The sequence below is a fragment of the Coregonus lavaretus genome (genome assembly GCF_964263955.1).
Source record: "Coregonus lavaretus genome assembly, chromosome: 3".
NCBI classification, from domain to species: Eukaryota; Metazoa; Chordata; class Actinopteri; order Salmoniformes; family Salmonidae; genus Coregonus; species Coregonus lavaretus.
Window position 1 is genome coordinate 39,335,033 of NC_139990.1, and position 18,333 is coordinate 39,353,365.

The 18,333-nt window shown below is 43.1% G+C and overlaps 2 protein-coding genes across 2 annotated transcripts in view; one reads left to right on the plus strand and one right to left on the minus strand.

Annotated features, from left to right (window-relative positions):
* Nucleotides 1–3,501, minus strand: part of LOC311107280 (oxysterol-binding protein-related protein 10-like) — a 95,048-nt gene extending 91,547 nt beyond the window's left edge. The window contains exon 1 of the mRNA XM_084149760.1: nt 3,079–3,501. Coding sequence (XP_084005886.1) covers nt 3,079–3,323 — 245 coding nt within the window. The 5' untranslated portion in view covers nt 3,324–3,501. The remainder of the gene's footprint in view (nt 1–3,078) is intronic.
* Nucleotides 3,502–4,015: 514 nt separating this feature from the next.
* gpd1l (glycerol-3-phosphate dehydrogenase 1 like) lies at nt 4,016–13,839 on the plus strand. Its single transcript, XM_084157440.1, has 8 exons — nt 4,016–4,195; nt 4,701–4,878; nt 5,143–5,283; nt 10,779–10,917; nt 11,448–11,560; nt 11,751–11,987; nt 12,737–12,843; nt 13,042–13,839. The coding sequence occupies exons 1-8, from the start codon at nt 4,152–4,154 to the stop codon at nt 13,136–13,138; spliced, it is 1,056 nt and encodes a 351-aa protein (XP_084013566.1). The 5' UTR covers nt 4,016–4,151; the 3' UTR covers nt 13,139–13,839.
* The last annotated feature ends 4,494 nt before the right edge of the window (nt 13,840–18,333 follow it).

Below are 18,333 nucleotides of genomic sequence, written 5' to 3' on the forward strand. Positions count from 1 at the left end.
CATTAGGGTTATAACCATGTTAATGTATCATCACAGAGAAGTATCTACTGTGACATTAGGGTTATAACCATGTTAATGTATCATCACGGAGAAGTATCTACTGTGACATTAGGGTTCTAACCATGATAATGTATCATCACGGAGAAGTGTCTACTCCCAGCTCATACTGAGGAGGTGTGGAGAGAGAGAGAGATCGAGAGAGAGAGAGAGAGAGAGAGAGAGAGAGAGAGAGAGAGAGAGAGAGAGAGAGAGAGAGAGAGAGAGAGAGAGAGAGAGAGAGAGAGAGAGAGAGAGAGAGAGAGAATGAATTGTTTTAAGGGAGACAGTTTATTCTGAACTAATGTGTCCTGTCATGTGCCAAAACCACTCACATCAGAGTCTGACAGACAGAGGCAGATGCACCTCCACTGTGTTTGGCTTCAGAGAGCTCTACATCTCACATCCCTTCTGACTGGCACAGAACTAGAGAGGCCCAGTACAGAGTGTGTATGTGTGTGCTGTACATGCATGCATGAGGAGGAGATTGCATCTGCTCTGGAGGACCCACTGTTCATCCCATCAACTCCAGATGACCAGATTATAATTTGTGTGGAGTGTTTGAGTAAGAAGAAATGTTCAAAACATGATTAAAGAAAACATGTGTTGCAACACTTGTGATTTGGTAATCTGAACCTCAGTTCAACGGTTCCCAGAAGAGCAGGTATTATGATGTACTTCTATTCCATTAAACTACACTGAATCACTGTTTCTGTCCTCCATACCGGCAATAACAGCATATCACCAGACATTGTTTGCCTGATTAGAAGGGGATTCATGGGAATAGCAGGTATGGTTCAGGAAACAAGCCATACAACAAGTCATAATACAGCAACATTTATTTAAGAAGATGGCAGGGCAATAAGTCTAAACTATCGGAAACCATAAATCCAATTCACAAGCTCATCTTCTGTCAAACCTTCTGGTCACAACACATAAAGCCCTTCTGAAAAGATTGAAACCACAATGTTCTTCTGTCAAACCTGGTCAAAATATATAAAGCCCTTCTGACAGGATTGAAACCACAACGTTGCAATTACTGTACTGATATATAAATGTCAGAAATGCTTTATGAAACAGTCTCTTGGCCTGCTGCCTGCCTGCTCCGAAGACAGATACAATGGAAAACAGAAAGCAGTGTGCAATATTGAGACAGGAGGATGTGTCAGAGTTGTTTTCAGTATCTATCACATGCAATCACTATCACATTTCACTTCTTTTGTTTCAGTTGAGAACGGAGCTCAGCTAGCCAAACAGTCACATAGGAACAGACATCATTAGAAGTTCAAACAGCAGTTTGAATAGAGCGCAGCAGACGCGGAAGCAGACCTTGAAAGTCAAACAGGTGATCTAATTTTAGAACTCATGCAGCCAGGTACTCAGGTATTTCTCTGGCATTGTGTTAACAGCAGTCTGGTGTGCTGAATATTTGTACCGGTCCTTAGCTATGACCGAGACTGGAATGTTCATATTGTTAAAAGTGTAACAGTATTGCAACAGCCATGTGGTTGTAAGGAGTGCAGAATTTCCTGGAATTCTCCCCATTTCTCATATTTGTCACACTAACAACACACAGGCAAACACATACCAAGTGAGAGATGGAGAGAGAGAGAGAGAGACAGAGAGAGAGAGAGAGAGAGAGAGAGAGAGAGAGAGAGAGAGAGAGAGAGAGAGAGAGAGATAGAGAGAGAGAGAGAGAGAGAGAGAGAGAGAGAGAGTGAGACAGTCAGACAGACAGACAGAGAGACAGTGACCAACGGAACACTGTGGTCAGAGCTCATTACACGACTGGTTGCTCTCCCTATCGATCTAAACACACAGTGATACACACACACATACACACACACGCAAGCGCAACACACACACACACACACACACTAGCAGCGTGCCATAGAGGAGCATGGGAGAGAGGGGAGAGGGGGAGGGGCTTTCCTGTTAGGGATCAGTCATTGATTTTCATTCAGACCCCACCATCCATCCACCACACCTAATCCACAGTAACAGTGTGCCTGCATCCCAAATGGAACTCTATTACCTATATAATGTACTCAGGGCCACAGGGCTCTGGTCAAAAAGTAGTGCACTATGTAGGGAATAGGGTGCCATTTGGGACACAGCCTCTCTGTTGGTAGATAGGCCTACTGGACAAGTGTAAAAATGTATATTCACTCTGAATGAGCCAAATTCAGTAATAGAAATCTAGGGGCAGTGAAATAGAGTCTGTTGCTGTCCCCATCCCAGACTCTCAACCTATCCCCCTGGAGCTCTCCCACAGCCTGGGACCATCTGCCTCTATAAATTCAATAATTCCAAAACAACTGTTCCACTATATCAGCAAAACCCTGTTCCTGTCTTAGTCAGCCCTCATGTTACAGTGTTCATTAACTGTCCTCTCTCAATGCCTTATTTCTATGAACCCAAAGACTGCTTTCTTAACGGAAGGTAGTATGACCGCTTAACAAATCATTTACTAAACTATAGAATAGAACAGAGCAGAATAGAATAGAAAAACTGTATTTATATGTGATGTTAATGGTCATCACTTGTGTTGCTGCCAACAACAACTGTGTTCTAGTAAACATGGCAACAGGACTGAACATGCCTTTTGTGCTGCATCGCAAAGCAAAACTCCTCTCAGTCCTTCCAATGGAAAACACCTATGCGTTATGACGCGCGAGGAACCGCAGATCATAATCAATCATCTGATCTATTACCACGAATGTGATCTGCCCCCTTTTGATCAGAAGATATAAATGCCCTGTAACTTATGTTATCAATAGATGTGATAAGATACGAAAAATAGGTGAAAATGAAATAGATAAGATGGATATTTAATATCGAACCGAACTTGTTGTGAATAGATTAGATTAAATGAGAAAATATTTTTGAAATGAGATGCCTTTCCACCGTACACAACTGATCAACAATGGCACCAAACTCATTCAAGAACCACTATAAAACTAGCTCTGTTCCATGGCGTTAGTGCGCGTCCGCGCATAATGCCCTGGACCAGAGCTAGAACCCCTGAATTGCCTACTGTACCTGTTTTGCCATCCCTGTAGCAGGTTAGTGTATTTATTGAGGACCCCCTCCAGACGCCGCTTGTGGGCTTGATGCGGAGTAGACCCGCTGCCCCCGGACACCCCACCACGGCTACCTGCGGTGACTCCCTCCGAGCCCAGGCTGTGCGGACACGGACCGCCACCTCCTCCGTCCAACCTCCGTGCAGCGGGATTCCCATGGTAGGATGCGGGGTTGATCATGTTGGAGCCTGGGTGCTTGTCCATAATTGAGATTTAGGCTAAAGATAAGATGATTATCTTGTTTTAGAAGGTGGAAAACCGAACGATAAGAAGATCGAATGCAGCGGAGATTCCAGAACAGGGTGATAACCACATTCTCCGTTAGTACAGCTTCTTGGAGAATATGGACCCTGCACTGTCTTATGCTGAGAGAAGAAGAGAGAGAAGAAGAGGAGAGAAGAGGGGGTTTCCGTGTCTTGCTGCGGTGTTGGTGTGTGGCTCTGACGTTTCTGCGTTTTTCTACTGGAAATCCCGGGATGGTCACTCCCTTTGACTGCCGGCCAACCACGATGCTGTACCTCCAGAATACAGGGCTATATACATCATCGCTGAAAACACACGGATTCACCATAGCTTATTCACCACACACAAGGATCTCAACGTACATGCATGATGTGTGGGATATTAAATATTTCAATTTGGAATAGGGAAAAAATAGGGAAAGGCCTATGCCATTTAGGCTATTTGATATGAAAATGTAAGGCTATTCAGTTAATATTCTTCTTGAACTTCTTCCAGAAAAGAGACATTAGTAAACATTGCAACAATTGTCTTGCAATTTATCAGGAGAATAATAAACCATGTTAATGTAAAAGGCTACCAGCTAATTGTAACAAACATAAACAACTCCAAATCCCAGAATCCTCCAGTGCGGCAACTCCTTGATGATGCCATTTACAGTAGTCCAGCCTATAGTAGCCTAGCGGCGCTCTCCTGTCTCCTCTCCATACCATCTGTCATTAGTTACCTATATCTTCGAAATTAATACATTTTTACCGTTTCTTCTCCAGACGCATATAGGAAACATCTCCAATGGCGTCGCCTCTGAAAGTGTGCATTGTCGGCTCTGGAAACTGGTGAGTTCAGTCACTGTCAATGGTCATTGTTGCTCCTGTCGATGATAGGCAACATGCCTTGCAACCTATAGAGATTGTCAGATAGATCTTACTGGGTTAGCTGGCTAGCTAGAGCAGCACAAGTTGGCAGTGTCTGACGCTTACAATGTAGGCCTATCTCTCTTTGGCGCAGAGGCAGGCGCGGCTTGTTACATTGTAGCTATTGTCAAGGAAAACAAACCTCTCATATGGCCATGAGCAGAGCAACGTGGGTTTTTTAATGTACTTATGTTGAGGGGACTACAATGCATTTCTGTAGGATAATGTTTAAGGGATAATGTTTTGACATGAGCAAATTATTGAGAAGGGACAAGACAGAATTTTCTAGGTTATCCATTCTAAAATGATGGTGAACAGTTATGATAATAATTTGATTGTTTTTGCTATTGTCTCTTGCCACAAGACGATGGTAAATGGTATATTGTAGATAAGTGTAATGTACATAAATGATTCTTCTTCCCTACAGGGGTTCAGCCATTGCCAGGATAATTGGCAGTAATGCTCAGACCCTGCAGCGCTTCGCCACCACAGTCAAGATGTGGGTGTTTGAGGAGAACGTGAACGGCAGGAATCTCACAGACATCATCAACACAGACCATGAGAATGTCAAGTACCTGCCTGGATACAAACTGCCTGACAATGTGGTAAGAGGACTGTCTGAACAGAAATGAGCCCAACAGCTGTTTCACATATTTGTTCCATTCCAGCACACAGCTGACCAAAGCATTACAGTCACCTCATTGAAATGATATCTTCCACCCGCTCCCTCTCCTTCTCCCTCACTCCCTCCCTCTCTCTCTCTGTCTCTATCCCTCTCTCTCTCTCTCCATCTCTCTCTCTCTCCATCTCTCTCTCTCTCCATCTCTCTCTCTCTCCCCCTCGCTCTCCCCCTCCTTCCCTCTCCACAGGTGGCTGTACCCCAGCTCCAGGATGCTGCTGAGGGGGCTGACCTCCTAGTGTTTGTGGTTCCTCACCAGTTCATCAGGAAGCTGTGTGATGAGATGGTAGGCTGTGTCTCCTCTCAGGCCAGGGGAATCACACTCATTAAGGTAAGAGTTTCACGCCGCCAAACGTCGTATTCTTATGTTTGCTCTGCAACCTAGAACACATAAGGGTTCACAAGGCTATATGGAGCCCTCTCATTTCTCAGTGTCCGCCTCATAATTTAGGTTCTAAATTAAAGGTGAAAATATGTATTTTTCTGTATGCTTAAAAAACATATTTTCCAGGACGTTGAGAAAATGCATATTTTCCAGACGTTGAAAAATACGTATCTTCCGGATGTTGAAATCAGGTAAATTTTCGGTTCTGAATGAAAGTTGAAAATACTTATTTTCTGGATGTTGAAAATACGTATTTCCCAGACGTTGAAAAATGTATTTTCCGGATGTTGAAATCAGGCTAATTTTTTTATTCTAAATGAAAGTTGAAAATATGTAATTTATAGACGTCTATAATTGGTTCAGGTTTGGTCCAAAAGGCGTTGCCGTCGGTCCGTGCTTACTGAGGTGGAGCCTACAGTGTTGCCTGAAATAGAATTTTATGAATGCCCATCTATGGTTACCATTTGTAAAACACCCCCCAAAAAAATGACTTCTGGTCTGGACCAAAAAAAAGACATCCAAAAGACGTCGGCTCGCGCTTACTGGGGTGTAGCCTAACGTGTTGGCCCCCAATATAATTTTATGAATGCCCATCCGTGTGGTAGGCCTACCGTTTGTTAAACAGACCGTTACATTGGCTTTACTAGTCCTGATTCCTGTGGCTAATCAATTTGGCTATTTAAGCTCTGAATATCAGCTACCCAACTTTATCAGGAGTTATCGTGAGCCTATTTGCAATGTGTTTACACAGCGGGAAATGCAGAAGTGTTTTCTTTTTCGCTATGATCAGCTTGTCAAAAATGTACAGATACAAACTTGAAATCACTGGTCATGACAATGGGGTGAAACTCCTGGACAACAGTTGTGATTGTCCATTCCATATTGTCCATTTTACTTTGACCTGTCCTGTTTTTAGGATATGTTGTTTGTTAACATGACAGCACATTTTTTATTTGATTGAGCACCATTTAGGTTAGGCTATTTGATCTGAGAAACCTGCATGATGTAAAACGTGTCCATCTCATTACATTGTCATACATGTTATCTCCAGCCTGTAGGCGTCAGAAAAGGCCACATACTATTTCTACCATATCCTATATCTGCTACTTGATTTAAGTTAGATAATTTTTTTGACTGAATGTTAGTGGAGCGCTCCAGCGATGCGTTTCTCCAACAGCACCCTGTAGGGCATGCTGGGAATGGACAAGCAAAATATTTTGCGCCCCTGCCTTTTACAAAGTGGCCACTGCTTATCACAGGGTGGCATCAATGCTCACCTAAAAAGCCCTTATGCCACTGGTCATTATTTTTGGGCAGAATTATGTGAGGTTTTATGTGTTGTTGTTGGAGGTGCGTCTTGGTTTAGTTCATCAATCTGTCACCATAGGCAGCCGCTTAATCCTGCCTAATGAGCGGGCCAGCCGTGTGTATGGGCCTGCGTCTCATTTTACATTTTTAAATTTTTAGTCATTTAGCAGACACTCTTATCCAGAGCGACTTACAGTTAGTGAGTGCATACATTTTTCACACCAATAATGTTGTGTTGTCAGATATTGACCTCTGCACTACAGCATGAGACCCATGACAGCTTGTCTCATCTATAAATAGATAGTTTGTCTGCTGAACATATGGCTTTCTGTCACTCTTGTCCGTCACTCTGTCACTCTGGCATAGACCTCATCTGCTGAACATATGGCTTTCTGTCACTGTCAGTCTGTCACTCTGTCCATCTGTCAGTCACTCTGTGAGTAAGTCACTCTGTCACTGTCACTCTGTCAGTCACTCTGTTACTCACTCTGTTACTCACTCTGTCACTGTCAGTCACTGTCAGTCTGTCACTCTGTCTGTCACTCTGTCAGTCACTCTGTCCATGTCACTCTGTCTGTCATTCACTGTCAGTCACTCTGTCAGTCACTCTGTTAGTCTGTCAGTCACTCTGTCAGTCACTCTGTTAGTCTGTCAGTCACTCTGTCAGTCAGTCTTAGGGTTGAATGGTGGGAACCCGGTTACCGAAATTTACCAGGATTTACCGCCCAAAACCACTCCCTTTTCCCAGGATAAGAAACGGTGAGAAACCGGTAAATTATAATAAATTATTTATATGAACAGCATGGTGTGAAATGGAACTGTTAAATTATATGCGATGTCTAAATCTGGCTTCACTACAGCCTCTGCATGATGAATCAACGCTCAGGGTGGGGTCAGACCCCGTATGGAGCGCAGTTCACAATGCATGTAGACTTGCATGTAACTTTTTTTATTGTGACAGGTAGACCTACATTTGCTGCAGCATTGCCTATGCTACAGTAATATAAAGACAGAATGCGCATCTAATTTACCCATCTACATCTGGCTTTCAGGGGTCACCTTGTTTTTTAATTGTAAAGAAAAATAAAAATAAATTGCAGCTGCAGAGTTTTAAAACAGCCTATCACTAGAATATCGTTGCTTTAAATCAGTGCACGCTCGAGTACTCTCTCACAGTCTTTCTCTCTCTCCATCAACTCCATTCAAATTGCATCCAAAATAGATAATCCTGTTCTAGATTGATATACTGTATAGCCCTATATATAGATGTCCTAGCCTACCTCTTTCAGGTAATACATTCAATGCAGTATTAGCCTTATATTTAGCTAATTAATGGTGGGTTATGCATAATAAGCTTCTAACTTATAGCCTCTGTCTCTTGTGCAATATGCAAGCACCTGTGCCCTGCTGACCTCTCCTTGGAGTCACATGCGGCAAAAGCTAGACTAGAATAGCTTGCTGGACATTATATATTTTTAGCATTTCTTATACCAATAGACTATTCGAATAGGCACGCAAGCTCTTTTTTGCTGAATGTTAAATGCAGCATCCAATAGAACTCACATGTAGCTTGAAAGAAGAGCGAACGCGCGATGGCGGTAGGCTATAGCAGTTATTTATTCAGACCCAACCATTCAATCTTCGTGAAGAGAAGTGAAAGCCTTCTGCATCTAATTCTAGTCCTATATTATTCAAGTATGTCATTAGAATGATGAAGATAAGGACAATTAAACGAATTTCATGTATCTGTTGAAAGCCAGGAAGGAATGAAGCAACAATAGAGAGAGAAAGAGGAGGTAGGCTAATAACATAAGGGGAAATATTATCAAAGGTATATATATATGCGTCAGCCTACTAATTATACAAATAGGCCCAATTATACTTGTAACTTTTTAGGCCGCATGTGCTCTAACAGAATCACATGTTCTCTTCTGCTTTATCATGGTTTGAACGATGTACGTAATTCCAGTCCATATAACACAGTATAATATAATACAGTACAGTAATACAGTTCACACTCAAAAAGATTTGCCTAATGGAGCTAGTTTCATTTATTTACCCAAGAGAGCATATAGCTAGCTACATCTATGGGCTTTATATAGCTAGCTACATCTATGGGCTTTTAAATAGCTAGCTACATCTATGGGCTTTTATATAGCTAGCTACATCTATGGGCTTTATATAGCTAGCTACATCTATGGGCTTTTATATAGCTAGCTACATCTATGGGCTTTATATAGCTAGCTACATCTATGGGCTTTTATATAGCTAGCTTCATCTATGGGCTTTTATATAGCTAGCTACATGTATGGGCTTTTATGTTTTTTTGTTGTGCGTAATACGACCCACTAAAACCTGTTCTACAACAGCAGTCTACTCTATTCTGTTCTGCTCAGCTCTGGCCTTTTTGAGACTGTTGACTGTTATTACCAACAGCCAGCCAGACAGCCAGACAGACAGGGTTAATATCCTCCTATCCATGACAACAGAGAGGTTTAGTGCATGGTGAAATCCATGTGTTGTGGTAACAGAGCTGAAAGAGTTGAACGTCCAGCTCTGGCTCTGGAGAGGCTAAAGGGGCTGGTTTAAACCTCTTGATTGGGCCACAGCAGGGCCTTGTATTAAACATCTGGATTGGGCCACAGCATGACCTTGTATTAAACCTCTGGATTGGGCCACAGCAGGACCTTGTATTAAACCTCTGGATTGGGCCACAGCAGGACCTTGTATTAAACCTCTGGATTGGGCCACAGCAGGACCTTGTATTAAACCTCTGGATTGGGCCACAGCAGGACCTTGTATTAAACCTCTGGATTGGGCCAGAGCAGGACCTTGTATTAAACCTCTGGATTGGGCCACAGCAGGGCCTTTGTAAAGGGGGATTTGTGTGGTTGAGAAGCCAGGGGATTCTGAGAAGCTTTGTTTTAGTGGAGAGGCTTTTATAATTAATGCTACGTAATGATCTACAGGCTCATTTATTTTAGTGGAGAGGATGGTCTTCTCATTCTCCAAGAATGTAATCAGACAATTATGGTGTTGGGATTTATTTAATAGGCTACTCTCTCTCATTAGCCTGCTCTCTCTCTACTGTCTATTCATTTATTCATGCCTAGTCTTAAATCAGTTACAACTACTTCTGCAAGGTTCTAGTTATTTAGGAAGTGTTTGTACTTGTCAGAGTGTGTATAAAAAGCGAGTCCACAGCTCCTTGGTTGGCCTAGTTTGTTTCTGTCACCAGCTGGTTCTATCTCTCTCCAAGGCAGCTAAGCTCCCACGTCTGGCTTATGATGTTTGGATATTTCAAGAGTGATGTTTACTGGGACATGATATGCTCTCCTCTCGGTACTCCCATCCATGTCCCAGATTGAGTTAGCGTCAGCAGGAGAGAGTAGGCTAATGTCAGAGGGAGTAGAGTAGCTAACTCTGTATCTACTGTAGTGTTGTCTGTCTGTCCTTTCTGTCTCTCTGTCTGTCTGTCTCTGTCCTTTCTGTCTCTCTGTCCTTTCTGTCTGTCTGTCTCTCTGTGTCTCTGTCCTGTCTGTCTGTCCTGTCTGTCTGTCCTTTCTGACTCTGTCCTTTCTGTCTGTCTGTCTCTGTATGTCTCTGTCCTTTCTGTCTGTCCTTTCTGTCTGTCCTTTCTGTCTGTATGTCTGTCTGTCTGTCTGTCTGTCTGTCTGTCTGTCTGTCTGTCTGTCCTTTCTGTCTGTCTGTCTGTCTGTCTGTCTGTCTGTCTGTCTGTCTCTCGGTCCTTTCTGTCTGTCTCTCTGTCCTTTCTGTTTGTCTGTCTCTGTCTTTTCTGTCGGTCTGTCTGTCTGTCTGTCAGTGACAAGCCCCCATGTGTGGAGTTGAGACAGCAGTCTGACTCTGTCTCTATGTGTCTCTGAATGGATCTTTTTAGTTACAAACACATAATAAACAGATAGAAACAGTAGTAAACCACTAAACAGTAGTAACATCTCTCACCTCTCTCTTCACAGGGAATAGCTGCTTCCTCACTCCTCTCTGTCAATATCCTCTTTCAGATGGCTGTCTTCCTTTTATATTTTCTCTCACTTTGCCCTGTAAACAAATCGAATGAAAAACAGTAGTGAACCAGTAAACCATAGTGATTTAGCTGTCTCCTGTCCCCACAGGGAATAGACGAGGGTCCGGAGGGCCTGAAGCTCATCTCTGACATAATCAGGGAGAAGATGGCTATAGACGTCAGTGTTCTAATGGGAGCTAACATCGCCAACGAGGTGGCAGCAGAGAAGTTCTGTGAGACCACCATCGGTAAGAATACCCCAGCCTCATTTATAATGCATATACATTTGTATACAGGAATGTAAAACAAAGCTGTGAAGTTATTTGATAACTATATGGCATGAGATATATAGTAATAATGTCTCCTGAGTGGCGCAGTGGTCTAAAGGCACTGCATCGCAGTACTAGCTGTGCCACTAGAGATCCTGGTTCGAATCCAGGCTCTGTCATAGCCGGCCGTGACCGGGAGACCAATGGGGTGGCGCACAATTGGCCCAGCTTCGTCCAGGGTAGGGGAGGGAATGGCCGGCAGGGATGTAGCTCAGTTGGTAGAGCATGGCGTTTGCAACGCCAGGGTTGTGGGTTCGATTCCCACGGGGGGCCAGTATGAAAAAAATATATATATAATAATAATGTAACTGTAAGTCGCTCTGGATAAGAGCGTCTGCTAAATGACAAAAAAAAAATACAAAAAAAATACAAAAAATAATACAAAGCATGGACAGAGATGGAGTGATAGGCTGGCTATGTGTTGGATGTAAAACGTGTTGCTTTACCAGGCAGTAAGATCATGGAGAACGGCCTGCTCTTCAAGGAGCTCCTGCAGACTCCTAACTTCAGGATCACAGTGGTGGACGACGCAGACACTGTAGAGCTCTGTGGAGCACTGAAGGTAACTCTAAGATACTGTAGAGCTCTGTGGAGCACTGAAGGTAACTCTAAGATTCTGTGGAGCACTGAAGGTAACTCTAAGTACCCAGCCCAGTGAGTGTATGTGCATGGTAAAATGGATACTTCCATTGTAAAATGGTAATGACATAGTAATAACCTATTACCTCTATGTTTTCGTCTCTCTTCCTCAGAACATCGTAGCGGTAGGAGCAGGGTTCTGTGATGGGCTGAGGTGTGGTGACAACACCAAGGCAGCAGTAATCAGACTAGGGCTGATGGAGATGATAGCCTTCGCTAAGCTCTTCAGTAAAGATGGCGTCGTCTCCTCTGCAACTTTCCTGGAGAGCTGCGGCGTGGCTGACCTCATCACGACCTGCTATGGAGGACGCAACCGACGCGTGGCCGAGGCATTCGCCAAGACAGGAAAGGTAAGGACAAACGTCCAACTCTACACCAGATCTGGGATGGTTAGTGCCGGCTGACTGACCACTTGTCAGTTACACCACCCCATGGCAAAGTCACAAATCAAAACAATGTGTTGTTTCATTCAGAAATGTGACGTTTTTCAGTTAGTAAACAGTATAGACCTGACTCCTACATAGATACATGGTAATATGTCATGTATTTTCAGTTAGTAACAGTATAGACCTGACTCCTACATAGATACATGGTAATATGTCATGTATTTTCAGTTAGTAACAGTATAGGCCTAACTCCTACATAGATACATGGTGGTCCTCTGTAGCTCAGCTGGTAGAGCACGGCGCTTGTAACGCCAAGGTAGTGGGTTCGATCCCCGGGACCACCCATACACACAAAAAATGTATGCACGCATGACTGTAAGTCGCTTTGGATAAAAGCGTCTGCTAACTGGCATATTATTATATTATTATACATGGTAATATGTCATGTATTTTCAGTTAGTAACAGTATAGGCCTAACTCCTACATAGATACATGGTAATATATGGGCGGCAGGTAGCTTAGTGGTTAAGAGCGTTGTGCCAGTAACCGAAAGGTCGCTGGTTCTAATCCCCGAGCCCACTAGGTGAAAAATCTGTCGATGTGCCCTTGAGCAAGGCACTTAACCCTAATTGCTCCTGTAAGTCGCTCTGGATAAGAGCGTCTGCTAAATGACCAATTATATTATATATGTCATGTATTTGTCTCCCTGCTAGACTATTGAGGTGCTGGAGCAGGAGATGTTGAATGGACAGAAGCTCCAGGGTCCTGCTACCTCAGCTGAAGTCTACCACATCCTCAAACAGAAGGGACTGGTGGACAAGTGAGTCCCTTTCTGTCTTCCTCTCTCTCTCTCTGATTGATCCAGATACAGTACCTAGCCAAATGTAGTCTGTCACTCATTCCACCTGTATTACCCTGTGGTCCCAACCATGAGCCCAGACTTATGATGGGGGAGAGAGAGAGAGGTGGTTGTATCCTTCCATTTTAACCCTATGTCATTCTGTTGTGTCTTTCCCAGGTTCCCTCTGTTTGGGGCAGTGTATCAGATCTGTTTCGAGGGCAAGCCGGTACAGGAAATGATCTCCTGTCTACAGAGTCACCCAGAGCACCTGTGAGTGCAGCTAGCTAGGTATGCTAGGCTAACCTCAGATAGCAGAGCTAATTCTATCTCTCCTCTCCAGCTGCTCTCCTCTGACCTCTATCCATAGAGGAGCTGTTCTCTCAAACAAGGGCCCTCCCTCCCCACCCTACCCTTCAAGGTTTAGGGACCAAAAGTTACAGAGTAGATGCTATTTACAATATTGTTGTGTTAAAGTGATGAGCCTCGGCTGCTGCTAAGTGTCTATGGTGAATCAGTACCTCACATTGACATACAATATCTACGGGTGAATGTCAGTTTCCTTCAGTGTTATTGAACCTAAATGACCTCCGATGCTACTAGCCAGCCATTAGGGCTCAAAAGTGGCTCTATCTATGGACACCAGCCAGCATCGGTCTCAAATGCACTTTTTGTGATTTCCTTATTTAATCATGCTGGCAAGACTTGACAATGCCCTTTCAATTAGGGGGGATGTTAGAACATAATTACCTTTGTGGGAAGTCATTCGTTTCAGTGGCCCATTTCAAAATCGTTAATTAGAATAGAATGGAATTACTTCATTTTTCCCAGAGGGAACTTCTGTCATTTTATACTGTTTCACTGCCATTCACATAATTTTAATGACATTACTTTACAGTCAATCCCAATGGAGTCATAATTTGTTTTTACAAAGGGAACAAGTGCACTCTGGAAAAAATAAAATGCAGTCCTTGCCTCACTAATTTAAATCCCCAATCATTATCAGTGCCAATTTTAGCATGTAAATCTTGGTGGGGCAAACTAAAAAATACAATTGTTTGATGCATGCCAGCAAACCCACTACACAACACAACACTAAACAATACATTAATTGCACTATAACGGTCACAAACGGTGCCCACACACTGTTAGGGCCTACATAAAGCTGTCCCAACAGTAGTCCCAACACCTTACCACTGCTACACCTGGCTATCAGCAGAGACTTGTCTGGCAGCGAAACAGTTCATTCAGCCTCATTTACTGCCTTTAAAAAAACATAGCTGATATGGCTGACTTGCTTAAACAAATGTGGTTTCTACTGACAATTGAGATGTACAAACTATGGCATAAAGGGACGACGAGCGGATAAGAGGCAATCCGTAATTTCGATTAAGACATTAATGAGCGACCTAGGACGGACGTAGTCAATATAACTATTTGTTCAGCACTTTTGAAATGTACAGCGACAGAATTCAGAACATGGGCCGTTCTTACAGTATTCTCCCTGTACACCAAGTCAGAACCATAGGATAAATAAAGGGGGCATATAAGCAGACAATGAAAGCTCTTACAATATTCGATGATTACATTTCTCTAAAACAGGCTGTGCACCACCAAGTCAGAACAGTAGGCGAAATTAGGAGGGGAAACGGGACCAAATTATTAGGGTGAGGCACATGGGCTACTAACAGCTTACTACACAACATACACTTACTATTACTTTCTTAGCTACAGTATACAGTGGGGAGAACAAGTATTTGATACACTGCCGATTTTGCAGGTTTTCCTACTTACAAAGCATGTAGAGGTCTGTAATTTTTATCATAAGTACACTTCAACTGTGAGAGACGGAATCTAAAACAAAAATCCAGAAAATCACATTGTATGATTTTTAAGTAATTAATTTGCATTTTATTGCATGACATAAGTATTTGATCACCTACCAACCAGTAAGAATTCCGGCTCTCACAGACCTGTTAGTTTTTCTATAAGAAGCCCTCCTGTTCTCCACTCATTACCTGTATTAACTGCACCTGTTTGAACTTGTTACCTGTGTAAAAGACACCTGTCCACACACTCAATCAAACAGACTCCAACCTCTCCACAATGGCCAAGACCAGAGAGCTGTGTAAGGACATCAGGGATAAAATTGTAGACCTGCACAAGGCTGGGATGGTCTACAGGACAATAGGCAAGCAGCTTGGTGAGAAGGCAACAACTGCTGGCGCAATTATTAGAAAATGGAAGAAGTTCAAGATGACGGTCAATCACCCTCGGTCTGGGGCTCCATGCAAGATCTCACCTCGTGGGGCATCAATGATCATGAGGAAGGTGAGGGATCAGCCCAGAACTACACGGCAGGACCTGGTCAATGACCTGAAGAGAGCTGGGACCACAGTCTCAAAGAAAACCATTAGTAACACACTACGCCGTCATGGATTAAAATCCTGCAGCGCACGCAAGGTCCCCCTGCTCAAGCCAGCGCATGTCCAGGCCCGTCTGAAGTTTGCCAATGACTATCTGGATGATCCAGAGGAGGAATGGGAGAAGATCATTTGGTCTGATGAGACAAAAATAGAGCTTTTTGGTCTAAACTCCACTTGCCGTGTTTGGAGGAAGAAGAAGGATGAGTACAACCCCAAGAACACCATCCCAACCGTGAAGCATGGAGGTGGAAACATCATTCTTTGGGGATGCTTTTCTGCAAAGGGGACAGGACGACTGCACCGTATTGAGGGGAGGATGGATGGGGCCATGTATCGCGAGATCTTGGCCAACAACCTCCTTCCCTCAGTAAGATCATTGAAGATGGGTCGTGGCTGGGTCTTCCAGCATGACAACGACCCGAAACACACAGCCAGGGCAACTAAGGAGTGGCTCCGTAAGAAGCATCTCAAGGTCCTGGAGTGGCCTAGCCAGTCTCCAGACCTGAACCCAATAGAAAATCTTTGGAGGGAGCTGAAAGTCCGTATTGCCCAGCGACAGCCCCGAAACCTGAAGGATCTGGAGAAGGTCTGTATGGAGGAGTGGGCCAAAATCCCTGCTGCAGTGTGTGCAAACCTGGTCAAGACCTACAGGAAACGGATGATCTCTGTAATTGCAAACACAGGTTTCTGTACCAAATATTAAGTTCTGCTTTTCTGATGTATCAAATACTTATGTCATGCAATAAAATGCAAATTAATTACTTAAAAATCATACAATGTGATTTTCTGGATTTTATTTTTAGATTCCATCTCTCACAGTTGAAGTGTACCTATGATACAAATTACAGACCTCTACATGCTTTGTAAGTAGGAAAACCTGCAAAATTGGCAGTGTATCAAATACTTGTTCTCCCCACTGTATGTACACTACCGGTCAAAAGTTTTAGAACACCTAATCATTCAAGGGTTTTTCTTAATTTTTACTATTTTCTACCTTGTAGAATAATAGTGAAGACATCAAAACTATGAAATAACACATATGGAATCATGTAGTAACCAAAAAAGTGTTAAACAAATCAAAATATATTTTATATTTGAGATTATACAAATAGCCACCCTTTGCCTTGATGACAGCTTTGCACACTCTTGGCATTCTCTCAACCAGCTTCACCTGGAATGCTTTTCCAACAGTCTTGAAGGAGTTCCTACATATGCTGAGCACTTGTTGGCTGCTTTTCCTTCACTCTGCGGTCCGACTCATCCCAAACCATCTCAATTTGGTTGAGGTCGGGGGACGTCGAGGCCAGGTCATCTGATGCAGCACTCCATCACTCTCCTTCTTGGTAAAATATCCATTACACAGCCTGGAGGTGTGTTGGGTCATTGTCCTGTTGAAAAACAAATTATAGTCCCACTAAGCCCAAACCAGATGGGATGGCGTATCGCTGCAGAATGCTGTGGTAGCCATGCTGGTTAAGTGTGCCTTGAATTCTAAATAAATCACAGACGGTGTCACCAGAAAAGCACCCCCACACCATAACATCTCCTCCTCCATGCTTTACGGTGGGAAATACACATGTGGAGATCATCCGTTCACCCACATCGCGTCTCACAAAGACACGGCGGTTGGAAACAAAAATCTCAAATTTGGACTACAGACCAAAGGACAAGTTTCCACCGGTCTAATGTAAATTGCTCATGTTTCTTGGCCCAAGCAAGTCTCTTCTTCTTATTGGTGTCCTTTAGTAGTGGTTTCTTTGCAGCAATTCGACCATGAAGGCGTGATTCACACAGTCTACTCTGAACAGTTGATGTTGATGTGTCTGTTACTTGAACTCGGTGAAGCATTTATTTGGGCTGCAATTTCTGAGGCTGGTAACTCTAATGAACTTATCCTCTGCAGCAGAGGTAACTCTGGGTCTTCCATTCCTGTGGCAGTCCTCATGAGAGCCAGTTTTATCATAGCGCTTGATGGTTTTTGCGACTGCACTTGAAGAAACTTTCAAAGTTCTTGAAATGTTCCTTATTGACTGACCTTCATGTCTTAAAGTAATGATGGACTGTAATTTCTCTTTGCTTATTTGAGCTGTTCTTGCCATAATATGGACTTGGTATTTTACCAAATAGGGCTATCTTATGTATATAGCCCCCCTACCTTGTCACAACACAACTGATTGGCTCAAACGCATTAAGAAGGAAAGAAATTCCACAAATTAACTTTTAAGAAGGCACACCTGTTAATTGAAATGCATTCCAGGTGACTACCTCATGAAGCTGGTTGAGAGAATGTCAAGAGTGTGCAAAGCTGTCATCAAGGCAAAGGCTCTCAAATATAAAATATTTGTTTAACACTTTTTTGGTTACTACATGATTCCATATGTGTTATTTCATAGTTTTGATGTCTTCACTATTATTCTACAATGTAGAAAATAGTAAAAAAATAAAGAAAAACCCTTGAATGAGTAGGTATTCACAAAACCTTTGACCGGTAGTGTATCTCCCTGGCATATTACATCATTTATGTAGCAGCATACAATACATTTTTGGACTCACCTTGTTCTGCTATGCTCACTTGAACAGGAAGGTGGCGCGGCGGTCCTTCATGGGCAAATTTCGTCATCAAACTTTGTCATCAAAGTCTGGCATTCTGGGAACTCTGAAAAAAACAACGTCGAATCATGATGACGTCAGTGATCTTCAGGTCGTAGCTCTAGAAAGAGGCCCGAGTTCCCGACTAGCAATTCCGAGTTGGATGACCGTTCAAAACGTATTTTCCCAGTCGGAGCTAGTTTTTTTCCGAGTTCCCAGTTGTCTTGAACTCACTGAAATCAGATTTCCCAGTTCTGGGTTTACAGTTGTTTTGAGCGTCTCCATGAGTGACAAAGCACTGAGCCAATCACAGCGCAACTAGAGAACATTACCAACCCCTACGCTCCACATTTTCTACTGGCTGCCCCACCACCACAGAAAGCACTGAGCTAGGCTGAAACAACTGCATTTTTGAGCTGCCTTACTCAAGAAAGCAAGAAAGTGTTTTTGTTATATA

Coding starts and splice junctions, on each gene's coding strand:
- gpd1l (XM_084157440.1), top strand. CDS start 4,152: ATGGCGTCGCCTCTGAAAGTGTGCATTGTCGGCTCTGGAAACTG. Junction 11,988..12,736: donor CATTCGCCAAGACAGGAAAG/GTAAGGACAAAC, acceptor TCTCCCTGCTAG/ACTATTGAGGTGCTGGAGCA. Junction 12,844..13,041: donor CAGAAGGGACTGGTGGACAA/GTGAGTCCCTTT, acceptor TGTCTTTCCCAG/GTTCCCTCTGTTTGGGGCAG.